General features: G+C 41.0%; 1 protein-coding gene across 4 annotated transcripts in view; it reads right to left on the bottom strand.

Moving 5' to 3' along the window:
- Positions 1 to 203: 203 nt before the first annotated feature.
- Positions 204 to 23,608, bottom strand: part of lrp4 (low density lipoprotein receptor-related protein 4) — a 111,161-nt gene continuing 87,756 nt past the window's right edge. For 2 of the 4 annotated variants that reach the window (XM_058088485.1, XM_058088488.1), the window contains 24 exons: positions 19,660 to 19,836; positions 18,760 to 18,885; positions 18,011 to 18,219; positions 17,547 to 17,628; positions 16,893 to 16,998; positions 16,617 to 16,818; positions 16,321 to 16,510; positions 14,040 to 14,171; positions 13,790 to 13,930; positions 13,608 to 13,694; positions 13,373 to 13,544; positions 12,712 to 12,874; positions 11,495 to 11,720; positions 9,191 to 9,494; positions 8,896 to 9,114; positions 8,635 to 8,769; positions 8,420 to 8,528; positions 7,923 to 8,115; positions 7,629 to 7,742; positions 6,224 to 6,335; positions 6,015 to 6,079; positions 5,852 to 5,939; positions 5,589 to 5,730; positions 204 to 2,605 (listed from right to left, as the gene is read on the bottom strand). In XM_058088485.1, the coding sequence (XP_057944468.1) occupies positions 2,264 to 2,605; positions 5,589 to 5,730; positions 5,852 to 5,939; positions 6,015 to 6,079; positions 6,224 to 6,335; positions 7,629 to 7,742; positions 7,923 to 8,115; positions 8,420 to 8,528; positions 8,635 to 8,769; positions 8,896 to 9,114; positions 9,191 to 9,494; positions 11,495 to 11,720; positions 12,712 to 12,874; positions 13,373 to 13,544; positions 13,608 to 13,694; positions 13,790 to 13,930; positions 14,040 to 14,171; positions 16,321 to 16,510; positions 16,617 to 16,818; positions 16,893 to 16,998; positions 17,547 to 17,628; positions 18,011 to 18,219; positions 18,760 to 18,885; positions 19,660 to 19,836 (3,836 nt within the window). In that variant the 3' untranslated portion in view covers positions 204 to 2,263. Of the gene's footprint in view, positions 2,606 to 5,215; positions 5,449 to 5,588; positions 5,731 to 5,851; positions 5,940 to 6,014; positions 6,080 to 6,223; positions 6,336 to 7,628; positions 7,743 to 7,922; positions 8,116 to 8,419; positions 8,529 to 8,634; positions 8,770 to 8,895; positions 9,115 to 9,190; positions 9,495 to 11,494; positions 11,721 to 12,711; positions 12,875 to 13,372; positions 13,545 to 13,607; positions 13,695 to 13,789; positions 13,931 to 14,039; positions 14,172 to 16,320; positions 16,511 to 16,616; positions 16,819 to 16,892; positions 16,999 to 17,546; positions 17,629 to 18,010; positions 18,220 to 18,759; positions 18,886 to 19,659; positions 19,837 to 23,608 lie in introns of those variants that run through there. The other 2 variants (XM_058088486.1, XM_058088487.1) reach the window with 2 other exon arrangements.

The raw sequence follows: 23,608 nt of genomic DNA, 5'->3' as shown, positions 1-23,608 counted from the left end.
CCCTGCGTGTTTATTGGCCAATCGCTTTCACGTGACCTCAATACACGCTACTACTGGTTGTTCACATAACGCGTCATTTGAGACGGCATAATTACGTTACGTATGCGTTTAGTTAAATCAAAGTTATATATTACAATAAATACAATTTGCAATAGATTTACAAAATAATGAGCGAGTCACAGAGTTTCATTGAAATGCAATTTTATATTAAAAGATAGCAAAGGGATGATTCACTATATCACACAACACAGCTTGTTAGTACTGCCATGGAAATACATATACAGTCTGTTCATATTTACACATCATATGACAACCAAACAAATCATAAATACCTCTTTTTGTTAACTTTACAACAACTATATGCGACCAGTATTTATAAAAGAGGACTATTAAATAAAGGGCATCTTCCCTATCATTTACAAAACTTGGAAACACAGTGGTTAAAATAATCCAGCAAAAAAGTTGAGCAAAAATTCTTCTCCAGTGAGTAAAATTAATACAAGTCTAATTACAGTCATGAAATCCCTTTGTACAAAAGACTGTACAGCTCAATCAAAACAGTATCTCCAGCTTTTGTTTTCCTTTTTATACAGCTTTAGCAATTCCTGCAGCAGAGTTGGTGGGACATGAGTAGGGATGATGATGGGTTACTGGGACACTATGATGCCCGTATGGGCATACTGGTAACCAACTGCCAGAGACTCTAGTTCTGTAGCTGCCAAGACCCTCTTTCATTGGCTTCAGTGCTTTGTCTAGCAGCAAAACAGCAAGTTGCAGATTCTTCAAAATACATTGTTCTATAAATAAGGCCGACACATTTGTCTGAATTGCAATATAGTATTTCCTTGCACCATATGAGAAGACAATTTTAAAGGTAAAGCGATGTATAATGACTGTTACTGTTGTGTTACTAAACTACAACCCTCGCTGCCTGATGCCATCCATCTTGTTCCTAAATGCTCCATAACGCAAGTGCACTGTTGCATCCGATTTTACATTTAACAAATAAAAATAAATCCTTTTACTGTAGTGTTTGGCAAAGCAGTCCATAACGTACGTAGGTAACGAGATCTCTGCCACTGAACGTAATCAACAATTGCACAAACTTTAAGTTACGTCAATACCAACCTCTTTAACATACTGTAGCTCCTGCACATTCTCATTGTAAGTGCTGTGAATGTGTGTTAAAAATTGCAGGGAAAAATGAAAGAATTCTTCGAATGAAATTACATTTGGCCAGCATCGATGCAAATTTTTGTCCACTACAAGTTCGAAGGGACAATTAGTGTATAAAAAAATCAGAAAACAAGCATCAAGTGGCATAGTTAAACCCATCCATATCATTACTATAGGTGTCCCTTTCCTTTAATATGTCATCCATTTACACTAAATAAATTAACACTACCTACATGGATAGATGTGTAAACAGGTTTCTTATGATATGGCTATACCAATCATTTCATGAAATGTAATGGAAAGTGAATTAAAAACTAAATCTGGCACCGAGGCTGCAACTTCCTTCGTTTCGTTAGCAAACGTTAAATTGGCAGCATTGGCAACAACAAACATAGTCGAGTATTTGAAGAGTTTGGAGCTAAATGTTTGCACGAACTGCTCGATTTGGCTGTCTGCTGGAACCGGGACACCGTTTTATTGACGAGTAAATGCAAGAAGCAGCAAGGGGACTTGGTGAAGCCCCGCCCTTTGGCACGGTCATAAACACAACACTCGAATACCTGCTGCACAAAGCTCCACACAACACTCGCTGTTCTGTTTAATTCTCAAAGCCCACTTTGTAGTACAAATAAAAAATGTTCATAAATAGAGTTCATAAAGAGATGAGTGGTTTAAGGGCATCGTTGTCCTGGGAGAACGTTGTGTCGGTTGTTTCCCCGGGAGAAAGAAAGTTGCACGCAGCGAGACATGTGTCGCTTTGCATCCTTACGTATTTGTGTCTCTGGTCACTTCCTCCCAGGAGTCCTTTGCTTTCTTACTCCGGCATGCTAATTAGTTGATCATTTTGCCAGAAGGCATTTTAGCACAGAGCACGAAGGGGTTTGTGTGTATGCCTGTACAAATAGGACGGAGTCCCAGTTTCAGAAAGAGTTGAGTTTATCAGAACTTGTTTATTTCACTCAGACTCTAAATATGTATCTGTGCTAGTACTTTGCATCCTCTATGTCTGTTTGCACCAGCTATAAATACAGGCGTGTATATGCATGTGTTGCAAAGGAGGTCAAGATAAAGCGCAAATGCTGTCCTCTCACACTTCACTCTCAGTGGAGGGCTTGCGCATGGACGCCCAGCCGGTGTCGGGCAGGCTGTGCTGGGCATGACGCTGTGGGGTAATGGCTGAAGGGGTCAGTGTGGTTATGGAGGAGCATTCAGACGCTTCCTCCTGGAGGAGCTGCTCTGTCTCTCCATCATCCAGCGAAGCGCTGCTGGCCTGCAATGAGACGGTGTCTGTGCGCATGCAGGTGTGCAGGCCCCCTCGGGACGGCTTGATCTGTTTTAAGTCGTCCCAGTAAAGCTCCTCTGTTGACAGGAGACACACACCCTCCACGATGCGGATCTTCTCCTTCGTGTAGCCTCCATCCACACCACCCTGGACGATGAAATATGGTTAGTTCAAAATAGTCTGTGTGACAGCAATATGTATGAAAGAGTCAAATCTAAATAAATATATAGTCATCTAGCCGCTACATTTGGACAAATCCATGTAGTCATGATTAACAACAAGAGTTGTTAAGCATTGTAATAAAGCATAAAAATTTAAAAATTTGCAGTCATTTTGGAAAAATAAAGATAAAATATTAAGTTTCACAGAAGTGAAGTAATATTATGAGGGTAAATAAATCATTTTAATAACATAAAGTTGGATTACAGGATTGAAGAAAAAATATATTTGTAATATTATGAGAAACTAACAAAACACATTTTTGGAAAATTAGCTTGGGAATAAAGTTGTAATATTCACAGAAGAAAGGTTAAATATTAGTAAAAGCAAAAGCAGACATTTCACGAGAATAAAGTCAAACTATAACCTTGAATTGAAACAAAAAAAGTTGCAATTTTAAGAGAACAAATGTGTAATATTATGAGGAAAAATGTCATCTTAATAGCATAGAGTTAAAATATTCAAGAAAAAAATTAACAAAGGACAAAACAAACAAAACAAAGAATAAAGTAAATTCATAACATGCAAATAAAGTTGTTATAACTTCCATTCTTAATTCATAAAGTGGGAATAAAGTCAGAATTAAAAGAAGAATATTAAGAAAGTTGGGGGAGGAAATGAAAAGAACATCTGTAATTTTATGAAAATAAAGTCCAAACATTACAAAAAAAAAAAAAATGTCATCAATTGAAGAGAAAAAAGTCAGTATTTACAAGGATCTAAACATCTGCTGTGGCTACTCCATAATCAGGAAAAAGCCAAAAGAAACAAACAAAACTTGTAATATCATGGAGGAAAATAATGTCATTTTAGTAGCATTTCAACTATATTATGAAGCTGAAATGCAGTTTTTTCTTTGAAATATATATATCAAGATTCTTAGCATGTCAAAATGAGGTGGCTTACAAAATATTAAATTGGCACTTGCATCCTTTTGATCCACAGATAACATACTAACTCCTTATTTCTAAAATCACAAATACTTCAACTTGCTGATATAGTTCATCTTCAAACAGCTAAAATAATGCATAAGGCTAAAAACAACCAATTACTTAAAAATGTCATCCAATACTTCTCTACAAGAGAGGAGAAATATGATCTCAGGGAAGAAGTACATTTGAAACACTTAAACTTAAACTGTATTATGGAAAGCAGGAAGTGAACAAATGTAACAGTTACTGATTGTAAAAGTACCAGATGGAGGGGTAGGATTTAATAAGCTTTGCTTCTTCCTACTCCTTTTGGACATGTGGAACTGTGAACTGATTATGTGATGCACTCAATTGTAATCTGATGCATGTTCAAATGAAATAAAACCATTACCATTACCATTACCATTACCATTACCATTGATTTTTCGGTATATGACCCTCGAGTGGCCCTTGCTTAAGCCAATCATCACATTTCTTGCCATATCCTTCCTGCAATGAAGGAGACCATCTTGGCTAAACACCTTTTGGATCTCATGACCACAACTTCTTTGTTTAAAACTTCAAAATTCTCTCCTCCGCCATGTTACCACACAGGCAATAACGCAAACAAAGAGAACAGTGTTTGTCAAAAACTAACACAATTGTGAGATATCTATATCTTGAACTTTGGCAAACGTTCCATGACATCTATAATAGACGGCCAAGAAGGCCTTTTACTTTCCTAATCTGTTCAACAGTTCAGACGGTCCCAAAAACACTTTTCCTCAGCAGACCAGTCACTTGGCAAGGACTCACAACCGTGTCAAGTCCTGACACTTCGGTGAACAAGGAAGGGCGTGGCACAACACAAAAAGATGCCCATGCAGCAAGTAGTGCAGTGTTTTTCCTCTTCTTGCTTGTTAAACAGTTTTAGAAGCATTCTAGAAAAAGACATTTGTAGGCGTTTTGTTGGCCAATATTCTTTAGTTATTAGTAGTGCTGTCAAAATAACAAGTTAATGGTGGTAACTCATTTATTTCATATAGAACTTTTTTTTTGGTGGTGTAATTAACCACCATGTGTAATTGACACATGCACGCCTCGTTGTTATGACGGACAGTCACACAGAGTCAGAGAGTTCTATGTTGGAAGATACACTGAAAACAAGTGAATTTACCTTAAATTATGTGATGTCTTAGAACAGAAAACCTCATTGCTCATAATAACACGGTTTAACGTGTGATTTAAATGTCCTGCTACTATTAAAGAGACTAGTGTTTGACAAATATATTATTAGACTCGTGGGGTTTCCAATTGATTTCATTTGGAGCTATTAGAGATGTTGACTGGTCGCCAGCCAATCACAGGGCACATATAGACAAACAACCATTCACACTCACATTCATACCTATGGACAATTTGGAGTCGCCAATTAACCTAGCATGTTTTTGGAATGTGGGAGGAAACCGGAGTTCCGGGAGAACATATGGATGTGAGTGTGAATGGTTGTTTGTCTATATATGTGCCTTGTGATTGGCTGGCGACCAGTCCAGGGTGAACCCCGCCTCTTGCCCGAAGACAGTCTTGACCCTCGTGAGGATAAGCGGTAGAAAATATTTACCATCATTTTGTTTCTAACGTATGTGTTTGTTGTTAATATGAAAATATGTTAACGAACTTTGTTAGTCTCACTCTCTGGTACCAAAGCAAGTCTAAAATAAATGCAGGCATGCCCACAATTACAACTCTGACACTGCAAGAGGAAAAATCACAGCTCCTCCATGCGCCATAACTACCTCTCCGCATCATGGGGTGGGGTCAAAAGATAAAGGGGGAGAGAGAGTTGTAGGGATGGGAGAGCTGCAAGGAGGCAAAGAGAGACGAGTGTGCTGACGTTATGAACCAGCTTTCCAGGTTGGATTTGAACTGGAATATAATCCTACACATTGATCATGAATATCATGGACGCAAGCTAAATTCCGTAATCTAAAAGGGATTACCTCTTTCTTATATCGCAGTTGGTTGTAAATTGGAGGCTTCTGAGAAGCCTCGATCTTGACCTCTTGCGTGGACGTCCGGTATGAAGGGTTGCTGTATGTGAGGTTGCTAACTCCTGGGTCGGCAAACTTGGACTTTTTATGTCTGTTGATTTACAAGAAAACACAAATCTCACTGGTGTAGAAAATATGATAGGAATATTTAGTAAGTTTTAGTATATAAATAAGGTTTAGTATATAAAAGTGCTGCACAACTAGGAACTCACCTATAAATAATCAAAGCAGCAATGAGAATGAGAATAGCAAGAATAGTCAAAACTCCGCCTATCACGTAGCTGATATGAAGCCCTTCTCCTGGAAGATAAAGAACATTTCAATTACTGTAGTTGTGTATCACATGATTGGAGTATATCGATGCTGAATACTAACCATGAGGGGCTGTCACCACATTACTCTGTAAGCACTCTTCCACATTTACGTTCTTGTCAGTGCAACTGTGAATAAACAACATGAATGCAGCTGGATGAACACCAACAATTCAGGACATTCTGTTTATTATTAGTTGATAATGATAATGATTGGAAATAATCTAATACAGAGTTTTAAAATACTTGGAGAGTTAAAGAGACAGGACTTACTTGACCACTGAGGGTCCTCTTTGGGAGGTTTCTGTTGCAGCTTTGGGGATTTTATTGGGGGCAGGGGTGCTGCTGGCCTCTTTGGCAGGAGAGGTAGGGATGTAGCCTGCAACTGATGAACACGTGTGGATCAGAGCTTGGGTACTCATTCTTGGTCAAGTTGATTTATACCCCCACCTTGATATGAAAGTTTAATGTTGTACCCAGAAATGACAGCTTAAAGCTGTGTGCACACCGGACACAACTGACGCGATTTTGCCCTGCCGATACAATACTTCAACTTGCTGATATAGTTCATCTTCAAACAGCTAAAATAATGCATAAGGCTAAAAATAACCAATTAGCTAAAAATGTCATCCAATACTTCTCTACAAGAGAGGAGAAATATGATCTCAGGGAAGAAGTACATTTGAAACACTTCTATGCTAGGACTACGTTATGCTAGCCATAGCATTTCAGTATGTGGAATCAAACTATGGAATGGATTGAGTAAGGACCTCAAACAATGCACAACGATGAGCCAATTCAAGAAACAATACAAGCAGTTGATGTTTGCTAAATACAAGGATGAAGAGTCTTGAACCAGTCATGATGTGCTATATATATCACTATATTGACACTTACTATGGTACCCATTATGTCATTGGATGCTCATATCACCTTGTACTTCGGTACGAGGTGCATTATTAAAAAAAGAAAAAAAAAAAAACCTTAAACTGTATTATGGAAAGCAGGAAGTGAACAAATGTAACAGTTACTGATGGTAAAAGTACCAGATGGAGGGGTAGGATTTAATAAGCTTTGCTTCTACAAGCTTCTACAAGTCACAAGATAAAGCAGCTCGTCAAACGTGGTTAAAGTTAATAGTGAGTATGATGAGTATGATGCTAACTTGCTAATTGGGTCAAATTATTAAGTTTCATTAATGTGTAAAGGTTAAATAACTGTTAATACTGTTCATTTGAATCGGAAAAAAAACTATATGCGGTTTCTTAAGTTTTTCTTATTTGCTGTTTTATTATTATTTAATGTATTTATTACTGATTGATTGATTTATTTTCTTTATTCTTGATTTATTTATTTTTTCATCTTATTTTATGTAGAAAAATAAAATGAAAGATATTTGAGAACAGTGGAATATTTTATCAGAGCTTTTCTTGTGGAAAATCGGAACCAAAGCAGTGAAAAAGTGTAGCAGAAGCACAAACAGTGAAGACAGTTTTATTTATTTAGTTTTCTTTCTGTTTTTAATGCGTTTTTTTTTTGAAAACCTGATGTGGCCCAGCCTCATCCGGACCCTAGCCCCAAGGTAAATTGAGTTTGAGAGCCCCGCTTTATACCTACATACTGTAGCTTTACATTTGAACTATTTTAGTTTATTTTGTGAAATAATGATGTCACTTACTAGTGGAGCAGGGTCGTCCGTCCGGTTCATCGGGACATGCACAGACAAAACTGTTGGTCTTGGCAAAGCAGAGGTGAGTGCAGCCTCCATTGTTCACCCCACAGAGATTGGTCCCTGAAGAAAAAAAAGAGGGAGCTTTCAAACAAGAACCGATTCCGAACCCTGGGCAAGGTTTCCTTTAAGGTCATACTGACTCTCTGGATCAGTTGAGGTACATCTAACAGCACATACTGTCCACCACTGCTGTTTCAGCACCTGACAGAACAAGCTCTGCCAGCTCAATGCCATCCTTACCTGTCTGCCTGTTAGGCGATACCACAATAATGTCCATGAGGCCCTCAACATTGGCCAGCACCGTTTCCTTGTTACGGCCATTGTGTTTGTCCACCCGCTGGATGGACTTTGTCTGCCAATCAGTCCAGTAGATCCAACGGTCTTGCTGCGAGAGTCGGGAGAAAGGTGTTAGAGGGGAGGACACCGGCTTCAACTGGGGAAACGGAGGGAGAAGAAGAGAGGAGAGGAAAAACACAGACAAGGAGAGGGGGATGGGAGGAATAAGGGGAGGGGTCGGAAGAAGGAGGAAGAAAATGAAGGTCAGAGTGGAAGAGAAGTAGAAGAAATGGTTAAGTCAAATGAGCCAAGTATGAGCTGGAGGACAAGCAGATGACCAGGGACCAGAGTCACACGGTGAACTGATACGTGAGAGAGCAGGTGAGTGACGGAGGCGGCCAGGAGGAAGGGTCAGCCCAGTGATGGACAACTGAGGTAGAAAAAGGCAGGGGTCGGGGTACCTGTGTTAGGGCGAAGGGGTGGGACACTGGGCTAACAAGGACCTGACGCAGCTTCCCACTCAGGTCGGAGCTCTCAATCCTGTCCAAGTGGGCATCTACCCAAAAGATCCTGCAGAACATGACACAAAATGCACTTAACAAGTGAAAGTAACGTAGTCTTTTCATAATTCTATGATATACAACATATAATACACAAAACACAGCTAGTTTCTGACCTCCTTGTGTCGTAGTCTAATGTGAGTCCATTGGGCCAGCCCAGGTCAGTGTTGATTAGAACTTTCCGGTCTGTACCATCCAGGTGAGACCGCTCAATTTTTGCAATATGACCCCAATCGGTCCAGAACAGGAACCTACAGAGAAAAGGCAGAATTGATAAAAGCAACTTCAGCATCTTCTTTTTGTGTAACTGAGAATACAGAAGACATAATATGGATGGCTTCTTTGGCATTTCAATAGAATTCTATAACTTAGCTTACCCTTTGCTCGGGAACACCGCAATAGCTCTGGGTTCATCTAAACTATTGTTGACCAAGACCTTGCGGCTTGTTCCATCAAGACGTGCCACCTCAATGGTGTTTCTGCCGGTGTCGGTCCAGTACATGTTCCTGGCCACCCAGTCCACAGCCAGCCCGTCTGTAGTCTTTAGGCCTTGGCTGATTACGGTCTCCATGCCAGTGCCGTCCAGGCTGGCCCGTCTAGAAACAACAAGTAAAGTGTAATTAATCCATACAACATACAGTATTTCATTCATATTTGTATCTCATGTATCACCTTATCACATCCAAGGTGACGTCAGTGTAGTACAGTTTTCCATCAACACTGTCGTAATCCAGTGAAATAACGTTGTGAAGCTCAGGTACTGGTATGTGAACGTCTGTGTGATCGTTTGTGTCCAAGGAGATTCTCCGCACACTGACTCGGTTGGAGAAGACAAGATAGGTCTCTGGGGAGTTGTCACATGATCTTCCATCTTCCTTGAGCAGGATGCCAGTAGGACAAGCGCAGGACGTACCGTTGGGACGAGGCAGGCACAGGTGAGTGCAGCCGCCATTCTTTCTGCCACACTTATTAAACCCTGAGGATCATATTATATCAAAAATGACAAAAAATTCTATTGATAACACTCCAAATTTGTATAGACTACTAACAGATCTTGATTGACAGAATGATATACAGGTATAGGTATACAGTTAGGTCCATATATATTTGGACACTGACAAGTTTTGTTTTTTTACCCTTTTACTGAAACATACTCCAAAGATAGTCATATAACGGACATGGACATAAAGTGCAGACTCTCAGCTTTCATTTGAGGGTATATTCAAATTGGTTGAAGGATTTAGAAGTTTCAGCTCTATAACATCGGCCACCCTCTTTTTAAAGGGACCAAAAGTAATTGGACAATTGACCAAAAGGCTATTTCATGGGCAGGTTTGGGCAATTCATTCTTTATATCAATATAAATTAAGCAGATATAAGGCCTGAAATTGATCTGAGTGTTTGCATTCAGAAGATTTTGCTGTGAAGACAACATGCAGGCAAAGGAGCTCTCCATGCAGGTGAACCAAGCCATCCTTAGGCTGTGAGAACAGAAAAAAAACCCATCAGAGAAATGGCTAAAATGTACAGTTTGGTACATCCTGAGAAAGAAAGCAGGGACTGGTCAACTCAGCAACGCAAAAAGACCCGGACGTCCACGGAAGACTATGGTGGTAGTTGATGGCAGAATCATTTCCATGGTGAAGAGAAACCCCTTCACAACAGCCAGTGACGTGAACACCACTCTCCAGGAGTTAGGAATATCAAGTCTACCATAAAGAGAAGACTGCACTAAAGTAAACACAGAGTGTTCACTGCAAGGTACAGGCCACTCATAAGTCTGAAGAATAGAAAGGGTAGATTGGACTTTGCTGAGAAAGATCTAAAAAATCCAGAATGTTTCTGGAAGAACATTCTTTGGACAGATGAAACCAAGATGAACCTCTACCAGAATGATGGCAAGAAAAAATATGGCGAAAGCTTGGAACAGCTCATGATCCAAAGCACACTACATCCTCGGTAAAACACACTGGAGGCAGTGTGATGGCTTGGGCCTGCATGGCTGCAAGAGGCACTGGGTCACTAGTGTTTATTGATAATGTGACACAGGACAGAAGCAGCCGGTTGAATTCTGCAGTGTTCAGAGACATTCTACCTGCTCAGATCCAGTGAAATTCAGCCAAATTGATTGGGTGGGGTTCATAATACAGATGGACAATGACCCAAAACATACAGCAAAAGCAACCCAGGAGTTTATTAAAGCAAAAAAGTGGAATATCTTGAATGGCCAAGTCAGTCACCTGATCTCAACCCAATTGAGCATGCATTCCACTTGTTAAAGACTAAACTTAGGACAGAAAGGCCCGCAAACAAACAGCAAATGAAAGCTGCTGCAGTAAGGGCCCGGCAGAGCATTGGAATGGAGGAAACCCATCGTCTGGTGATGTCCATGGGTTCATTGCCAGCAAAGGGTTTTCAACCAAGTATTAGAAATGAACATTTAGTTTTCAGTTATTTAATTTGTCCAATTACTTTTGAGCCCCTGAAATGTAGGGATTGTGTTTAAAAACTGCTTCAATTCCTGGCATTTGTATGCAATCTTTTTGTTCAACCCACTAAATTAAAGCTGAAAGTCTGCGCTTGAACTAAATCTGAACTGTGTCGTTTCAAATACATTGTGGTAGTGTAGAGTACCAAAAATTAGAAAAACTTTGTGTCCGTCGAAATATTTATGGACCTAACTGTCGGTAGATATTTACATACAGTAATTCTTAATGTAAATCTTGTAGAAGGTTTTGCCAAAGAGTAAAAACCTTTACGTAAAAATGTTTTCTTCTGTAAATTATTACAAGTATAATGGTCAGGTGTCCCAATAATCTTAAAACATGGATTAGTTACCAAAAATGTGCTATTCACTGCAATGATTACACTCATGAAAATGGCCTAATTACCACAACTGCTGCACAGAGAAGAGCAAAGACCAATGAAGACAACTTGGAAACATAAACATACCCTTGCCGCATAACTCAGACTCACCCAGAGGTCTCTCCCTATCCACAGCCTGAATGTCCATTAAGCCGGGTAGGTTGGCACGTACAGTAATGGTATTGGCACCGGTATTCTTGTCTGCCCGCTGGATGCTGCGGCTCTGCCAGTCAGTCCAATAGATGTGTGGCCCTAAAAGGGTTAAACCGTATGGGTGCTGGACTGGAGTCACGAGGGTCCGCCGGTTTTGGCCATTAAGATCAGCTGCCTCGATACGCTAGGAAGGATCAGAGGGTGGACATGATGTTTTCAGTTTAGCCTATTGATGTATAACTATGTATGCTCTATACGTTGATACATGAACTATTGCAGTAAAATTATAAACATATTCAAAAATTCGAACTTCCAGGATCAAAACCTTCCAAAGGAATAGTTGTTAGAGCAAACAACACTTCTTTCTAACTGTGGCAAACAGAAAGAGATACAATTTTTTTTTAATCAAAAGGAGACGTTTTCTGTGCAGTCTGACTTATGTTGGTCTCTATGAGAAGTGAGCCAGGAGCTCAGGGACCATCTACAATTGTCTTTTTCTTTTTTGGTATTATGGCGGTTGGCATCCATGGAGAAAACTCACAGACGCACAGGGAGAACATGCAAACTCCACACAGAGATGCCCAAGCGGAGATTTGAACCCAGGTCTTCCTGATCTACTGACTGTGTGGCCAACGTGCTAACCACTTATACACCGTGCTGCATATATTTATTGCAGGTGGTAGATGTGGGATTGGGCCCTGATGTATAAACATTCAATCTTAAAATGATGATCGACTTTCCTTCTGTCTCATCAAATCTTCAAACAATCTTTTATCAGATTTGTCCAAGGCTGAGACCAGGGTTCAATTCCAACCTCGGTCATCTCTGTGTGGAGTTTCCATGTTCTCCCCCGTGCATGCGTGGGTTTTCTCCAGGTACTCCGATTTCCTCCCACAGTCCAAAAACATGCTAGGTTAATTGGCCACTCCAAATTGTCCATAGGTATGAATGTGAGTGTGAATGGTTGTTTGTCTATATGTGCCCTGTGATTGGCTGGCGACCAGTCCAGGGTGTACCCCGCCTCTCGCTCGAAAATAGCTGGGATAGGCTCCAGCACCCCCGCGACCCTCGTGAGGAAAAGCGGTACAAAATGAATGAATGAATGAATGAATGAATGTCCAAGGCTGTCCAAGGCAAATAAGAAACAAAACACCTTTCTTAGAACTCCTACATACCTCAGTATGAGCATCAGCCCACAGCAATTGTGAGCCAGCCATGTCTATAGCAAGACCATTAGGCCAGCCCAGGTTGTTATTGATTAGGACCACTCGATCTGACCCATCCATCGCAGAGCGTTCCAGCTTAGCATGTTCTCCCCAGTCAGTCCAGTACATGTAACTGTAAAATACCCACAGAGAGGTTATTTGGAGAAAAAAACGGCAACTTAAACAGGATTAATTCAGGGAATGACTGAATAAGCCTTAGTTAATTAGGGATGTCTGATAACATTGGTCAACATTGACATAAAAATAAGATGTTAGTTCATATCTGTATTGTTTTTTTCTGGTGATAATGACATTGGCGCAAGAGTGATGACAATCGCAGTATGTCTGCCTGTCTTGATTGAATTCAGATTCTACATTTACAAACTGAAAAGTGCTTCAAGAGTGGAGTGACGTGTTTTTCTTGCTTCTAATCTATTAGCACACCTCAGTCACACGCGGCTAGAATACTGGCAGCAAAAAGAGTGCGAGTTTCATACTACATAATGTGTTCGTTGCATGATATTAGTTTGACGGCAATATCAATACCGGTTGATCTCAATATTGGTAATGAAGTGATGTACAATATCAAATATTGCTACTTGTAATCTTTTTGTGTAACTTGTTTTCTCACCCCATCTCGTTGTAAAGGGCGATGGCACGAGGGCTGTCCAGGTTTTGCCAAACGAGAACCTTCCTCATGGAGCCATCCAGATTGGCAACTTCTATCCGGTTAGTTCCTGTGTCTGTCCAGTAAATCTTTCGGCCTACAGCATCGACTGCCAAACCATCTGTCGTCATCAAGCCTTCAGAGAGAGGAAAAGAAGGCTCGTCACTGTCACTAAGACGAGTTAAATAAGTGAGCATACCTGTAGATATGATGTCTTCATCAGCTGTTCCATTAATGTTGGCTCTGCTGATTTTTTTCAGTGTGCTGTCAGACCAATACACCTTTCCTGCAGAAGATGCAACAATACAATGTAAAGCTTTAACGCTGACGTACGTGAACAGGAGCTTAGCTCACAATGTCTTCTTGGAAGGACACACAAACCATCTTTTGGGTCAACACCAATGGCAATGGTGTTTTTCATGGAACTGTTGACAGCAAGAACCACATCGGCAAAGTAAGGAATGTCCAGAGAAACCATTCTAATGTCTGTCCTCCGCGCAAAGATCAGGAAGCTGCTCATCCCTGCATTTGGAAAAACGTGACTTATTGACATTTTTATAACAACTCTTGTTGGAAATTGGGTCGTTTGGATGTGTGTCTCTGAAATACACACATATACCGGGTTTCATACCAGGTGTGCAGGTCTTTCCATCTGACTGAAGGTTGATCCCGGTGGGACAAGAACAGCTGTAGGCTTTGGGAGCAGGAGCCAGAAGACACAGGTGGCTACAGCCTCCGTTATTCACTGCACACGGATTGTGGACTACAGGTAGAAAATATAAAACACATTAATTTATAGGTCATCAGAGACAAATCGATGCGGTAGTGGGGCAAACAGAAACTGCTGATTGACAGCCTTCAGGGAATAAAGAAAAAAAAACGGACATATTAGATACAGTAGTATGAAAAGGTTTGGGCGCCACTGATAATTTTCCAGATTTTCCTTTATAAATAATTAGTTGTTGGCCCAAACTTTTTCATACCACTGTAAATATGAGCCCTGAGGTTCTGCTTTCTCAGCCATGGATCAAGACTCATTTTACTGTAATTTACCAAAGCTCTCAGCCTCACTACTACTAAATACTGTATTATAACAGTTTTAGTATGCTGTTTGGTTTTTATATAAACATATATACACATATTCTAAACACATTAATAAAAGTACACACTATAAAAGTACAACACTAAAGGTAATGTGTTCAATGCAGGGTGGGCAAACTGACTTTTATGCCACATTGGGTTAAAAACAATTTGGCAAAGGGGCCATCAAACAGAACAGCTCACTTGTTTGCACATGGTGCAACAAAATAAAACCACTTAACCACTTAAAACTGTTATTTGCCGGTTATTTCTGCATAGTCCAGCGGCAACAACAATATGAGCTATAAACAGTAAAACATTGGTTATCAAGAGTATGTATCAAGAGTATCAACATATTTTGCAATTAAGCAAAAATGTTGGGAGAAAGAGTACCACAAGCTACCCAGCATGCCCTGCGGCGGTGTTTTTTTGGCGTGGGTATCGCGCTTTTGTACGTTCACATGGTGCAGTAGGCAGGTTACTTTGTGTGCGTTTTGTATAAGCTTCAGATTGCATTTTATTATTCACAAGACTCAAGCATGCTACAATAGCACTGCAAGTTTTGATGTTAAAGGTTTAAAAAAGGGAATCTGGAAATGCCTTTTGGGCCGGACTAGGACGCTTGGTGGGCATGATGTTGCCCACGGGCCACAGTTTGACCACCCCTGGTTTGATGCATATTAAATAAAAGATTTGGCACTCTTGCCTTTTTATCCACAATGCAGCCAACCTTCATAGCAATACAGTAAAAAACACCTTCAGAGACCAACACAGGCAATGCCTTGCACTGGATTTCACACAGAGAGCTCCAGACTATCAAAAGAGTTGCTTCAAGCAATAGAACAGGGGTCGGGAACCTTTTTGGCTAAGAGAGCCATGAAGGCCAGATATTTTAAAATGTGTATCTGTGAGAGCCATATACATTTTTTTAAACATTGAATGCAATAAAATGTGTGCATTTTTATGTAAGACCAACAGTTTTAGATATAATGGGCTCTAATTATGTAGACTAGGCACACTACCCCACGCCAAGGGGGTGTGGCCAGCACACTTTCGTGAGCAGCGCAGTGTCCAATAATAAATCAAATACTTGCTGCCATTAATGCAACTTCTGCTGCTGCATGGTTTTGCACCATACTCAGTATATTTCATTCTTTTGGCCATCTTTGCCAGAAGGCTTGGTTCTGCAGCTTTAGCTAGGTGACTATTTGACTAAAGGAGAAAAGTTTATATTTACATGTTGACATCTCAATGACCGAGGTAGACTACCGCATTATCCAGTAATAATCGAGTTTTGGTGTTTGACCTGGAAAACATCATCAGGAAAGATAGATATGGTCGGCCGTATTGCAGTAGAAAATAGATGGACGGATTAAAATGCATAAGAAAGTTGTTGATTATTTTTAACAGTCATTTCTGTGATGTTTACTTTAAAATGTTAGCAAAAATACATTTTTATTGTGGTAAGAAACGCTTGAGAGCCAGATACAGTCATCAAAAGAGCCCTACCTGGCTCCCGAGCCATAGGTTCCCTACCTCTGCAATAGAAGATAGTTTACTTCTTATCGGGTTAAAAATGTGGCAGACCACTCTGATGTTCTCACAGATGGGTCACTCTCCTGACAGGTGGACCAAAAGCGTGGACAAATTAAGGTTCTTATTTTCTAACCAATTTGCATATTAAAATAAAGTTATCACTTGATGCAAAGAAATAACACATTTTGATATATTTTACTGATATACGTATTTCACTGTAGGCTGTGCGTCATGCCCCTGGAAGTGACGGCCCCCTCGCTGGTACCCCTTTCCAGGAGAATCACCCTTACACGCACCTGTTTCGCGGTGCCTCTGGAACATATGAATATCCATGAGGTTCTCCAAGTTTTCTGCAAGCGTATGCCGACCCAAACCGGTGAGCTTGTTAGCGCTCTGGATGCTCTTAGACTGCCAGTCCGTCCAGTACAGCATGTCTTCATGCACTGTGAGGCCAAAGGGGTGAGGCAGCTGGCTTCCAATCAAAACCTGGACATCACAATATATCGGAACCGTGACATTTCACAACTTAGAGACGTTTCAGTGTAACCACTGCTTGGACAATCTTCTATAAACTCATGAAAGTGACCCTTACCTGTCGGTTGGAGCCATCAAAGTTCCCGTATTCAATGGTCTTCATGCCAGCATCTGCCCAGTACAGGCGTTTAGTTTCATAGTCAATGGCAAGTCCGTTGGGCCACGTCAAGTTGGAAGATATGATGACTATCCGATTGGTAGAGTCCATCCCAGCACATTCAATCTTTGGGTTGGCACCCCAGTCAGTCCAGTACATTAAACTATAAAGAAAGGAAGGATATGTGAGAAATGCCCTGAAAAGTAGTGATTAAACTTGTCGTTTCAATAATCTCACCCTCCAATTGGGTCGACAACAATGTCTCTTGGTCGGTCAAGATTCTCCCATATAAGCACTGTCCGCATACTCCCATCTGCATTCGAGACCTCGATGCGATCTGTACCTGGGTCACCAAACACATGTTTTACTTTACAGTGTAATGTCCTATGAGTAGGGTTGGCCATCGTTTGAATGTCAGTGATTCCGGTTCTGAAAAAATGAAATCATAAATTAAAAAAAAAAACGAGGTCGAGTGGTTAGCGCGCAGACCTCACAGCTAGGAGACCAGGGTTCAATTCCACCCTCGGCCATCTCTGTGTGGAGTTTGCATGTTCTCCCCGTGCATGTGTGGGTTTTCTCCGGGTACTCCGCTTTCCTCCCACATTCCAAAAACATGCTAGGTTAATTGGCGATTCCAAATTGTCCATAGGTATGAATGTGAGTGTGCATGGTTGTTTGTCTATATGTGCCCTGTGACTGCCCCAGCCTCTCGCCCCAAGACAGCACCCCCGCTACCCTCATGAGGATAAGCGGTAGAAAATCAATGAATGAATGAATGAAAAAAAAAAAAAATTAAAAAAAATGAACGATTATGGGAGAATCGGAATGCTAGTCCCGGTTCCTATCGATGCCCAACCCTACCTATGAGCATTAGTCACAAAAATTAGTTACCAGCATCAGTCCAGTAGAGTTTGTTGGTCACCCAGTCAATGGCCAAACCTGCAGGACTTTCCAGACTGGTGTCCACCACCAACTGAAAAAGCAGAAGCAAAATAAATGCAAATTAGAAGCTGTCACAATATCAAAGGTAGGCTGTGTCTTTTGTCTGTCATATCTATTCATTATTATAGTGATTCCATGGTCTCACCAAGAGTAACAGCTGAATTATTGAAATCCCTTTATGCTTTTGTTGGTTGGAAATGAATGTGAAATTAATTTATATGTCAGCATAGTTTACCAGCTGACTACTGGTTTGAACGAGTCAATAGTTGTAAGATGAACCCAGTAGCAATACAAAGTGTGCTTCTAGATTACAACTGTAGATGGCACCAGACGATTTCTTTCAGCCTTGCAACGCCAACGAAGGCTGGATGAGAAGCGGGGGGCCATGTGGGCATTCTTTGGCCGGCGCTCACCTCCTGTTTGCTGCCATTCCACAGGGCTCTGTTGATGGAGTCGGTGGTGACATCAGTCCAGTAGATGTAGCCGTCTCTGGCATCCCAGTCCAGTGCCACAGCGTTGCGCACATCAGCCAGTGGGATGACATCATCTGACATATCCTCTGTGTCAAAGCTGATTCGTCGGATGTCCGTCCTTCGGGCAAAAAGCAGGAACTTGTCAAGACCTGATTAAAGACCAAAGGTCTTTTGTCAGTCTTCTATTTTAACAATGGGTCAACAATGAAAACAACACAAATCACTGACATACACAAAAGGTACAAATTTACATACTGCATACATGATTTAATAATTAAATTAAAGAAATTATTTTAGTCTACAGATTTACGACACAAAGTGAGCACAATGCAAGTAAAACTTTGTAAACTATTGGTGGAACTGAACTTGAAATGAACTGCATAAACCTCCTGAACCCCCATCCATTCATCAGTTTGTTCATATAGTGGTCTGATTTCTTTTTTTTTTTTTTGGCACATTTGTCACACTTAAATGTTTCAGATCATCAAACAACTGTAAATTATTCACTAACGACACAACTGAACACTAAATGGAGTATTTAAGTGAAACGATTCATCATTAACTTTCCCACCTATTTTTCAGAAGAAATCATTTTTTCACACCACTGTACACACACACACACACGCGCACACACACAAACACACACACAAACATAGCACAGTTTGAATAAGCAAAACTGAGAAACTCACTGTTGGCACAGTTGTAGTGGTCCACCTTCTTAAAGCCAGTTGGACAAGCACAGGTGTAGGTCTTGTTGCTAGGGAGACACAAGTGGCTGCAGCCTCCATTGTTGGCGCCGCAGCGATTTTTGCCTCCTACAGGGAAGTCAAACACAGACAGCAATAAAACAAATGAGTTCGAAGTCTGAAATGTGAGTCTTATTTCCGTACCAATACAGTCAATAGCAATTCTGTGGAGTGGATGAATATTTCACGTACTGTATATGTATCAGTGGGTCGACAAGAAGTTATAAATACACTTTTATGCGCTAATTTGACAGATATGAATGAAGACAAGAATGCTGAATTTTGCTGACTCAAGAAACAGCCCGACATTCTCTTTAGAACAACTTATTCATTCATTCATTCATTCATTTTCTACCGCTTTTTCCTCACGAGGGTCGCAGGGGTGCTGGAGCCTATCCCAGCTGTCTTTGGGCGAGAGGCGGGGTACACCCTGGACTGGTTGCCAGCCAATCACAGGGCACATACGTATAGACAAACAACCATTCACACTCACATGCATACCTATGGACAATTTGGAGTCACCAATTAACCTAGCATGTTTTTGGAATGTGGGAGGAAACCGGAGTACCCGGAGAAAACCCACGCATGCACGGGGAGAACATGCAAACTCCACACAGAAGATGGCCAAGGGTGGAATTGAACCCTGGTCTCCTAGCTGTGAGGTCTGCGTGCTAACCACTAGACCACCGTGCCGCCCTAGAACAACTTATGTTAAACAGTTTTATTTGCTATTCTTACCCGATGCTCATTAATAAATAAACGTGTGCATTGACTATGAATGGGACAATAACAATAATAAACAGATGTTTTTTTTCCTTGCATGCAACATAGTTGAGACCAGACCTTCAGGTTGCCTCTGGGGGTGCAAGGTGTGGATGTCCATGGGAAAGTGCAACTTGTTACGGATGATCTCTTGGTTCTTGCCGGTGAATTTATTGGCACTGTTGATGCTCTTGGTGTGCCAGTCAGTCCAGTAGAGGCTGTCTTCAAACACTGTGATGGCAAATGGGTGAGGAAGACCTAAGGGAAAGAAAAAAGACCTAATTGGAACATTTAACAGAACAGCGGTTACTTATTAAAGCACACTCATAAGAGATGGAATTTGTGACTTGTTCCCCCATGACTTCACAACCAATCAGCACTGCGTTGTATGAGGATGTCACTGCGAAAAGGCCTGGTCAGAGCCGTTGTTGCCAGAGCTACCAAAAGCAGATATAGGTCACAAGAGATATTACTGCAAAATAACTATTACATACTATACATACATATGACTTTTGAGGTGAGAGAATTTTGTGTCTTTTGATCCTTCCAACCTGGCCCAGGTGTGCTTGAGGTGATAGCGGCTGTCTGTGTGCGTTTACTGATCTTATCTTATCACGAGGGAGACAAATAATACACTCTCTTCCACCTCACTTACAGCCGTAGAGGCAGATAGCTTTGACATGGTCACCTTCTTCCATGTCATCAACACACGCGCTTCACCCCCGCCTCCGCTCTCGTTCTTTCCGGGACAGCTGGGCGAGCAGCTGCAGGCTGACGGGGCATCAAGCGCCACACCAAGCCGTCACAGTAATGTCCCCTTTAACCTACATGTGGCACCCCTCACTGCTCTCACACCACAATTGAATTTGTCACCCTCTCTGTTGATCTCTGACGTAAGTAATGCAGCACTGCTTCCAGATGGACATAAATCAGCTCGGATTAGAGTGTATGCGACAATATGTCAGCTTACTGGTGGTCTCTCTACGGGCTTTTTCTGGAACCGCATTTTTCTGTATACTTGGCAGTACATGAGTTCATGGCGCTTAATGGTTGACAACATAAGTCTATATTTTTTACTTATACAACCACAACATTGCACATTGCAATAAGTGTCAAGTGACAGTGGTCTCAGTTAAAGCATGATGGATCGAGTAACTAAAAAAAAAGATGAACTTTATGCAAACATGTCACATTCTTGCCATACAGGTCAGTCAAAACCTTCCACAAGGGGGTGCTGTTATGCTGCTCAATTGACTACACCCTGAGGAGAGAAAAACGCAACAAAAGAGACATCTGTAGTATAGAGTATCTTCAGGCGCATGTACTCCATGTACTCCTAGATCAAGTTCACAACCCCCCACCCATCTAGTGGGCGCACAGGTGTGTAAGCTGGTAGGGCATTCAACTGCCAACCCGTCCACTGTCCAGCTCTAGGAATTTGGCACTCATGCAGCTCGCAAACTGGCACAACACAACTATAGGTGTAGGGAAGTAGACACTCATTAACATTCCTTGGCACAGCAGAAATGTGCACACAGACACACGCACGTTCCATTTGTCCTGTGTGTTGTCTGAGCAAACAGAGGCTCTGGAGAAAGGACAGGGCCAATTACAGCCTTTTATCCTGAGAGCACACATCATTAAGGAGTGCTCACACGGACAATGCACGCACACGCAGACCCCCCTCCAACCACACTCACACACACACACACACACACAAACGAACTCTCCAACAATCCTGACTGTTGCTTGCGCTTTATAGCTGATAAAAAAATGAACACTAAATAAACAGACTTTCAAATGCAAAACACATTTAGGTAATATTTACTGTATATACAATAACACCCACTTTATATTCACATGGCAGCTTAACTTCTGTTGTAAACTGTCACCTTATACAGTGACAGTAGTTATACACCGCAGCGTCCAGAGTAGAAGTTGCACTTTTTTAATGATCATTTATGTATACAGTAAACCTCGGATATATCGGACTCGGATATATCGGAAATTCGCTCACAACAGACAGATAAAAAAGAACCGATTTTTCTGTAATGCATTTCCAATAAAAATTCATTGCATATATCGGATTTTTTATAACGGATTTCGCCTATTTCGGACAAAATCTCCAGTCCCGTTCCAATGCATTTCCATTAAATTTCCCTCGCATATATCGGATGGCCGCATCGTGGCGCTCCGATTCGCCGAATTGTGACAGGCCGCTATACGACGTCATTTGCAGCGTTGCCTGCGAGTCCAGGTACATTGGAAACATAGTCAAGGAAGTGCCTTTTTATAACGGATAAAATCCGATTTACGCATATACCGGATATAAATCCGATATATGCGTAAAACGGACATTTTCCGGTATACGCATATAACGGATTTCACTTATATCGGACAAAACCAGTGGGAACAATTGAATCCGATATATCCGAGGTTTACTGTACTTATTTTACCTGTGTGGATTGATGTTGAATTAGGACACTAAGTACGTCTATCTTGGAGATTGTAGCTTCTGCTTCAGTCACTTTTATTCATTTGTGCAGGGTTCTACATTAAAAACAAAAATGACTTGTCTATGGGGAATCCTTAAGGTGAGAACTACTTGCCCGAACTTGCCCCATGTAAAATGAAAAGACTGCCATAATGATATCATATATCAATATATGCTGATAATTCATCAGATAATAGTACTGATGCATTGTATTTGGAGGAATGTCTGAAAAATTGTGTAGATGTATGTTAACATGGCATGCCATACTACCTTACACATGGTAGTCGTAGTAAGCAGTGATATTTATAAGTTGTGCACCACAATGAAACATTATTGAATAGACACATTTGTGTACTAGTAAAGTGTTTTTAATCCATAAAAAATGCTCAATGGTCAAACAATAATTTGTGAAGCAAAGGTGAGAAAAATCCACAGAGAAATGGAAGCGCTAGATTTTGTAGCTTGTGCAAAATCAGCACTTGGTATTGGATCTAATGGGTGGTGTTTCATTGTGACCACTTCAAATTGTCACAGCAATGTGATTCACTCACCTGTGCCATCATTTGATTTGCTGCCGCTAATAAAATACTTGTTTAGGAGGCACTTTTTCATCACTTTTTGCTGTTTTCCTTCACAAGTTGTTGAATTAGACAATGTTGGCAGGGACGCCATGATAGATGTTTTTGTAGTCAAACAATCGCTGATTGGTTGATCGTGAACAAGGTGTGGGTAAAACACGGACTGTGGACTACGGACTGCGGTCTAAATAAACGATTCTGATTGGTCCATTTCAAGATTTGCAAGGATTGGTTTGCAAATTACCACCCAAATAATGCAGTCCGTGTTTTACCAACACCCAACCAACCGCTTTTAAAAGTGCACTTGCCCGACGAGAATATCACTGATTGGATTTACTTGCCCAAATTTTGTTTTAACTTGCCCCGGGCCGTCGCTACATCGTTATTGTCGAGCCCTGATTTGTGAATGCAGAATTAAACTTTTGGTGTTAAAATATGGGTGTTTCACTCGTAGCTTTAGTTTGTTGGTGGAAACATTGCCCATTTCCGCTGACTTCCTCTTCTTTTCTAGTGAATTTAATGCAGTTAGCAGCAGCGCCATGACACTCCAATAACACAGCCTGTTCTGATTGTAGCAAGATTATAAATACCAGTAAATGCCACTTATAGTCCAGTGCAATTCCAGTGTTTTGTCGATATACAGTAAAGTCTCGTTATATCGATATTGTCGGGAGTCGGAAAAAATATCGATATAACCGGACTGTCGATATATCCGATCCTGCGCCGAACTGCATTAAAAGTGGGCAATAATGCACTCGACATTGTTCTATACATGCCTGCAACAGAAGAACCAACTGCGTTCGTGGTTTCTCTCGTGTGTATAGAATAAAAAGATATCTGAATACAACACAATTAAATACATGTATTTGTACGCTTGTGTCTTTGTTGGAATAGGTGTGTATGCTATGTCAGTTGGTTCTTCTGTTGCAGGCATGTGTTTGGCCAGCTATGTGGGGCG

This window comes from Doryrhamphus excisus, chromosome 12, assembly GCF_030265055.1.
Source record: "Doryrhamphus excisus isolate RoL2022-K1 chromosome 12, RoL_Dexc_1.0, whole genome shotgun sequence".
Lineage (NCBI taxonomy): Eukaryota > Metazoa > Chordata > Actinopteri > Syngnathiformes > Syngnathidae > Doryrhamphus > Doryrhamphus excisus.
The sequence above is the reverse complement of the archived record's forward strand: the minus strand, read 5'-3'. Positions and strand labels throughout refer to the sequence as shown.